The 7,695-nt window shown below is 38.5% G+C and overlaps 1 protein-coding gene across 1 annotated transcript; it reads right to left on the reverse strand.

Annotated features, from left to right (window-relative positions):
* Positions 1–3,758: 3,758 nt before the first annotated feature.
* LOC110879408 (probable carbohydrate esterase At4g34215) lies at positions 3,759–4,825 on the reverse strand. Its single transcript, XM_022127861.2, has 2 exons — positions 4,199–4,825; positions 3,759–4,098 (listed from the first exon to the last, which is right to left on the reverse strand). The coding sequence occupies exons 1-2, from the start codon at positions 4,808–4,810 to the stop codon at positions 3,823–3,825; spliced, it is 888 nt and encodes a 295-aa protein (XP_021983553.1). The 5' UTR covers positions 4,811–4,825; the 3' UTR covers positions 3,759–3,822.
* Positions 4,826–7,695: the final 2,870 nt, after the last annotated feature.

A 7,695-nucleotide genomic window follows, 5' to 3' on the forward strand; every position in this document is an offset into this window, starting at 1 on the left:
TTGTTGAGCGAGTTCACAGAAAGTAAATGCGTAACAGTAAGTTCATGAGTATCAAGTGGCTCTACTAGGCCAATATAGGTTCCTATTGGTGGGGGCTTCCCATGTTATTAATCCACTAGACTATGCGTAACCATATGTGCTCTTCACAACCGAGAACAGTATTACGTACAAGTTTACGCAGGATTTACGTAAGTATCCTTCACAACCGAGGATAGGGTACGCGGGGGTTTACGTAGGTTTTACGTAAGTGCCTGACACAACCAAGGCAGTAGTAAGTATCCGTTCACGCAGGCTTTACGTGAGTATCCTTCACAACCGAGGATAGCGAGTAACTTGGTTATACGTAGGTTTTACGTATGTGTCCTGCACAACCGAGGACGATGGTATAGTAGTCTAGTAACAGTGTCCGTATGAGTCTATCCAACCTTATCCTTATCAATCCCATTCCCAACACCCCGGGAATCCCATGCCTTGGTAAGAGTGTGAACTCACCTTGGGTTGCTCGGCAGATACACACAAAAAGGGTTTCTTGAACTAAGGATGGTCAACCACGCCCTAACAGGGTTACCACACAAGTCAGGTTTGGTTCTAGTAATGCACATATAAATCACAGCAACACGTATAGCACGTAAACAGTCAAAGCATAACAATGCAATCATACTTGTGCGTCTAAACTATTAGCCCAAATGTAAACGGCCCAACATGTTGTGCGATCCACAACATGTTGTGCGATCCATCATGTATCGGCCCAAATAGTGTAAGTGATCCAACAATATATGCGGCCCAAAAACATAACGCGTAGTGAACTTGTGCGATCCAGTTCGGGTTGTGCGATCGTGTCTTGGGCTTTATGGCCCAACAGTTAACAAATTTATACTTTGTGCGATCCGAAGGTCCTTGTACGATTTGATAAGCTTGTGCGACTAGGTGCTTTGTGCGATTGGAATTGGGCTTGTGTGACCCGTACCAGCCCAATCCAGTATGTTTACCCGGCCCAACTTGTGCGATCCAAGGGGTCTTGTGCGAGTGGACCACCTTGTGTGATCGGGTCGTATTGTGCGATTGGACCTCTTGTTCGACCAAGAAGTCTTGTGCGATTGAGAGGAGCCTTGCCCGATCAGTTTTTATTTCCGGATTTCATGCATTCGGTTACAACTAATTAAATGGTTTCCAAATTTATGATATTCAATTAACAGTTTCCATCCAAATCTTACAACTTATACGGATCAAACATGCATAATCAAATGTTTCTTCAAGAACCCTAACCGAACCATTCATGAACAACCTATTAATCATTTAATCGAATTAAAACTAATCATCAATCCGAGTTCTACTATTTCATAGCCGGTTACTTCAAGCATCAAGTGATTAACAACACTAAATCGATCTATAATACGGAACAAGCGAGCCGATTACATGACAAGTAAACATATATATCATTCAATTAACATAATCGATCATGATAAGCAAGAACCCTATAACATCATGCGTGACTATTATAACACCTATCAAAAACATCACAACAATCAAACACTAACCGGCTGAATTCGAACAACGAGAAGGTAAGCCGAATGAAACACAAGATCCTCGATCCGAATGGTTGTTTGCCTGGTTGTTCGCCGTCGGGTTTCAAGCAAAACGAGAGAGAGAGAGGAAGTCTAGGGTTTCTTGTGTGTGTTGTGATTTTGTAAAAAGTGAGGAATGGTTACAACATCCCCATATGTTAATCGGCTAAGGTAGGATGGGCCGAACCCATCACTTGGGCTGCCATCTAACCGGATACAAGTGATACGGCCCAAAGGCTTGTGCGGTCGAGTGTGTAGTTGTTGTGCGGTTCGAGTTTCATGTAACTTATATACATACACATAACGTATCATGTACAAAATCATTAAAACACATATCGCATAACAACATAACGTTCAATAGATAAGGTTCGTATATATAATCATAAAACGTTCACATACGTTACACAAAGTAGGTCTAAAGTTCGAGTTGTCACACGATTTTTCGGATATTTCGGATTCAGATATCAGATATTTCGGATCGGATTTTCGGATACGGATAGTTTTGAACACTCCTATTGGAAGGACATATGTTGCCCTTCCCATCGGCACAACGATGAGAACCATGTAGACCATTGTTCCTTCTTTAGCTTGACAAAGTCCTCCGCCTCTGTAGCCGATTTGAATACGAGTAACATCCTTAGACCTCCCAAATATTTAGTAGTGAAACCAGATAGAGCATCGATTTCCAACAACGTTTGTATATCTTTCAAGTTATAGGGATTTTTAACTTCACCAATTATGGAACTTCTCCTCCACCTTTTTGAGTTTTCACTCTCCTGTAGATGAATCTTAAGTGTATCTTCTGGGACTTTCAATTCCCGTATCCCAGTTTCAATGTTTGGTCTCGTATTCTCCGGTGTTGCATTTTTCTTAGCTTGTCCGGTTGTATTTTTAGGAAACCAGGCATTGTTTTGCTTTTGGTTGTGGTTGTGATGGACAGTCCTCTCCGCGTTGACAGTCTTCACTGGTGGTATATTAGCTTTTGTCGCTTCCGCCGTCTTTTGATGATAGTTCCTAACCTTATCGTTATCAATGAACCTGCCTTTAGGTTCATTGGTCCCAAAGTATTTTTCTTTCTCGAATTTAGCCAAGTTAACAGATACTCTTACCTTATTAATTTTAACCGACCCCAGATTCTCCCCTAAAGCATGCACGTCTCTTACCCCCGCAAACCTGATGAAGCCAAACGTGTTTCCAATCCGGTCTTTCTTTTTTGGTATGTAAGCATCGGTCATGTTACCAAAGTTCTGAAAAATATCCCATAGTAGATAACTGGAGCAATCATCCGGTAAGTTACCAATGAAGTATCCGGTAAGTTACCAATGAAGTATGTAGTTTCTTTTTTGTACGTGGTCTTTGTTGCTGTTTGTTTTCCTGAACCAACCTTTTACCCTTGTATTTTGCAACCCGCCAGGGCTCTTCTCTCGTGTCGTCGTACCATCTTGAGTTCTCTTCATATCTTCCATTGTATTCTTCGTAAGGTTTGTAGTCATCATATCTTTTTCCATTGTTATGAAACATTCGTCGCCCTCTCTCCATATCCAGTAGTATCACCGCGACCGAGAACGCAAATCTTTAATAGGTTAATAGGATTCCTATCGATCTAGCTGAACTATCAAGATAGCCGCGACCAATGACAGACCTACTAAGCAGTCAAGATATGGATTCGGACGATGAGGTGAATACCACGGGAAGGTGAATCGAAAACCGAGAAGAGACCAGTCCCGGAAGGCGAATGGAGGAATCAAAGGATCGATTTAGAGAGAAAGGAAGGTAAGATTAGCAACAGTGTGCCAATCACGTCGATCCTTGCACGCTAAACCCACACTTCTCAACCTCGTCGAGCCACCGACGACTGGTGTTTTGTTATCCGGCGTTTTTTTTTGGAACGAATGATGAACATATGACTAGCAACAACCGAAGGTTCTCAAAAAAATCTTTTGGCCTTCTGTTTATGTTCGTTTTCAATATTAACAAACACATTCAATTTCATAACAAACAAACACAAACAAAAAAATATGTAGGTTAATGTATTCACATTCGTTCATATGTTTAAATTAAGTTATGTAAAACACCGCATTTCAGTTTAAATTCACATGTTTTCAAAAAAAATTAAATTCAGTAACATTCATTCAGCAACTTAATTTTCTGTGTAGTAGAAATCTACTCTAAAACAAGTAGGAAATAATGCTATACAAAAAACCATAAATTATTCCCTTTGAAATAATTTGGATGATTCAGTGGGTAGATAAATACATCAAAAACCAATATAGTCAAAGAATTGTGTAACAAAATTACGATGCATTCTTGAAGCTTTACTGGTCACAGCCCTCACAGATGAATGATGGGCCTGAGGAAAGGCTTGGGCTAACATCTCCCCAAGTATTACTTGAGAAGGTGTGGTCAGGTGCAGCCCATCAGGCTCAAGCCCCAACCCCTTTGCATCAACAGTCCTTAAATTCACTAACCACATTCCCAACTGGGCCTCTCTTACTTTCTCTACATATGACCCTGCCCCAGATGCCAATGCCACCTGTCATTTAATATTTTATTTCACATACCAATTAAAAAATGACACATGTTTCAAAGTTGAAACCCATACTGTCTGATAGTTGATGATACTAACACGATACCTGAATTATTGGAAGTGTAGGCAATTGAAGATCCAATCGCACGTGATCAAAGAACCGTTCCGATCTCCGTTTATACGACTCGGCGTCTTCACGGGTTACCGTATCGCTTTCCCCTTGATACCACAACAACCCTTTGACGGTTCCTCCTCCCTCCACCGCGGCGGTAGCCCTCTGGAGCAGCTGGTTGTAAAGATGGCCACCACGTGCCCACTGGGAGATATTTGTTCCACCAACCGCACATGGAACCAATCCAATTACTCCAATGTTGGGATCAATTTGTAACAATGAGTTAGCAAAGGCCAGCCCGGGCCCCACACCACATGCTCGAAAATAGTCGATGTCGCGGTGGAGGGGCTCTGTGGCTGGTTGCCAGTTGAGGTCCGCACTAAGGCGGAGAATGGCGGGGTTGGGGGAGGATTGGGGCGGGACGTAACCATCCCATTTGTCGTTTATGACGCCGCCTCGGCCGGCCATGTTACTCTGGCCGGCCAAGAGGAAGATGGACTTGATCCCGGCGTCGGCATTGGCGAGATTAGTGGTTGAGGTGATACAGAGACATGAGTAGAAGAAAAGCATAAGCATAGTGGTTGTGGGGTATTGTAATGGTTGCATCTTTTAGCCCTTTCTCAAAGCAAATGACGTGTTATTGTTGAATTTATATATCATTCAATGTTGAAAAAGTAAAATATTAAGAAAGAAAGAAAAGCCAGGTCACGTACAACCTAATCTTGGATCCCACCTTGGCGGCTTTTAATGTGATTGTTTGATATTTTTAAGCTAGGGAAGATATAATGAATCAAATTATTTTGAAAGTAATTAGGGGGTTCGAAATGGGGTTGGTTCTAGTTATACACAAGATATTTATGAACTTATATAGTTGGTAAAGATCCTGTAAAAAGTGCTCAAAGTGTAAGAAGTGTGAGAAGGGTATTATAACACTATATATAATACTATATAACACCATATAAACACCGTATAACAATATGTAACACCATATAATACCATATAACACTATGTAACACTATATATCATTATATAACAAATATAACACTATACATCTATCATAGACATGCTATCAGACAACCTATAGTGTTATATTTATTATATAATGATATATAGTGTTACATAGTGTTATATGGTATTATATGGTGTTACATATTGTTATACGATGTTTATATGGTGTTATATAGTATTATATATAGTGTTATAATACACTTCTCACACTTTTTACACTTTGAGCACTTTTTACCGGATCCTCTACCTATATAACGTGGTTGATGTTATTATTTATAACGTTCAAAAAAATAAATATTTATAACCGTTACTAAACATTTTATGAGGATGATGAGCACCGTTCAAAAAGTAATATCATTTTGTCAATTCCAATATGTTAATATATGCTTTTAAGGTGTGACTATGATCATAGTATGTATGTCATTATTATAAAAAAAATATGATCTAATGTGATTATAATATAAAAAAGTTGATTTAGAGAATCTTAATATCGTGTAGCGAGCAATGGCGGAACTAATTCTTCTAACTCGAGGGTTATCCTAAGTTTTTATCGATTACAACCAAGGGTTCAACTTATGTTGTTTTATAGAAGCTCAAGTTTTATATATAAAAACCAGCAAGTTCTAATGCTCGAGGGTTGTTGGACCCTCTTAGCCCTCATCTGATTCCGCCCTATTTAATACAATATGGGTAACATGTGTGTTGATCATCTAAATAAAGGAAGGACGCCAAAAGCAACTCCAAGAAAAAGGAAAATATCCAACTCTTAGGATATGATTGTAATGGGAGAAAAAATAATTCATATAAAGATTATTGCTATAATGAATCGTGCTGTTTATCCGTGTACAAGTCAATCACATTTTTTGTCGGTGGTCAATCACATTTCTTGTTGGTGACAAATAATTTAATTTCATTGGGAATTAAAGATCAACTAGAGTATGCCCCGTCCCCGCCCGTGTTGCGGGACGTTAAACCGAATATTTCTCATTTTAATAACATGTACGCATTTATTTCGGTTAGTTATATATGCTACTTATAACACGATATCAAAAAAGATACATCAAGTTAACCAAGTAAAGAAAAAACTATCATAGTTATGATAAAAAAAATAACTAAAACAATGGCAAGCGTGTAATTTAGAGTTGGGGGCAAAACGATAATTTGTCAAGACCAATTAGCGAGTGCTAGGCAGCTGTTTGGCACAAATAAAAACTAAATTAAGTCAACCAAGTCAAATAAAAGACTATAATAGTTTTGCCCAAAAAAACACTGAGAAGATTGCAATTTTTAGCTGGGGTAAAATCGTAATTTTAAACCGGAGGTAAAATAATATTTTGAATTGAGGGCAAAATCATGTTTTTAGTTTGAATTGTGGGCAAAATCGTAATTTTTTTTACTGTGGGCAAAGGGGCAAACAAAATTTTTATTTTGAACTGGGGGCGAAATTGTAGTTTTAAAATGGAATTATAGGCAAAAGTAAATATATTTTTTTAATCAGGGCGAAATCGTATTTTTTAACAGAGGGCAAAATCATAGATGTAAGCTGGGGGCAAAGCATAAATTCAATTTCGAACCGGAGGCAATATCGTAATTTTTAATAGGGGATAAAATCGTAATTTAACAGGACTTATAAATAACTATTTTATGCAAAAAGGAAAAAAAAGAGATTATTAAAATCAGCCGTCACTTTTGACCAATAGTTTTGTTTCACTATTCCCGCCGACTTTTGTAACTTAAGTTTGTATGTATTGAAAATTGTCTATTTGTATAAGATGTATACTTATTTCATTCGTAATTTCATGCTTTAGGAATTCCATAACAGCACCACCGGTAAAGGGTTTTCGGTTGTTTTTAGAAAATAAAGAAGATGTGGTGTAGGAGAGAGAAGATGATGGTGTTTTTGTGTGAAGATGAAATATATATATATATATATATATATATATATATATATATATATATATATATATATATATATATATATATATATGTAAGTCGAATTGAAGATAGACGAGAGAGGATATAAAAATGTTTTTAGGGAGAGAGAGTGCATGCGAGTGAGGTAAGAGAGAGAAAGAATTAGGATAGGTGATGATGTGGTGTTTTTAGCCACCTTTTATTTATAGGTGCTTTAAGGGGAACAGAGTGGGATCGGTAAAGTGGTCGGTACCGAATCCCACTCCACCGCCAATATTTTACTGAGCCACGTTTACCAATTGGGGGGCATTTTCGGTGAAGCTTTACCGATTGGGGGAGAGGGAGGGAAGGGGGGAGAAAGATGGGTGTGTGGCGGGTTTCATTCCTTCTCAACCGATCACACATTTTTCTTTTTTTTTTTAAATAGTTTACCTAAACCCTATTAGGTAAACCATCGCCAACGTTTTTGAGCATTAGATAAACAATTTAGGTGAATTGACGTGTCACTGTCTGATTGGGTGAATGAGGAGTTTACCTATTCCAAATAGGTAACCACTCCCTTCACTCTA

This window comes from Helianthus annuus, chromosome 9, assembly GCF_002127325.2.
Source record: "Helianthus annuus cultivar XRQ/B chromosome 9, HanXRQr2.0-SUNRISE, whole genome shotgun sequence".
NCBI lineage: Eukaryota > Viridiplantae > Streptophyta > Magnoliopsida > Asterales > Asteraceae > Helianthus > Helianthus annuus.

Coding starts and splice junctions, on each gene's coding strand:
- LOC110879408 (XM_022127861.2), bottom strand. CDS start 4,810: ATGCAACCATTACAATACCCCACAACCACTATGCTTATGCTTTTCTTC. Junction 4,099..4,198: donor CTACACTTCCAATAATTCAG/GTATCGTGTTAG, acceptor ATTAAATGACAG/GTGGCATTGGCATCTGGGGC.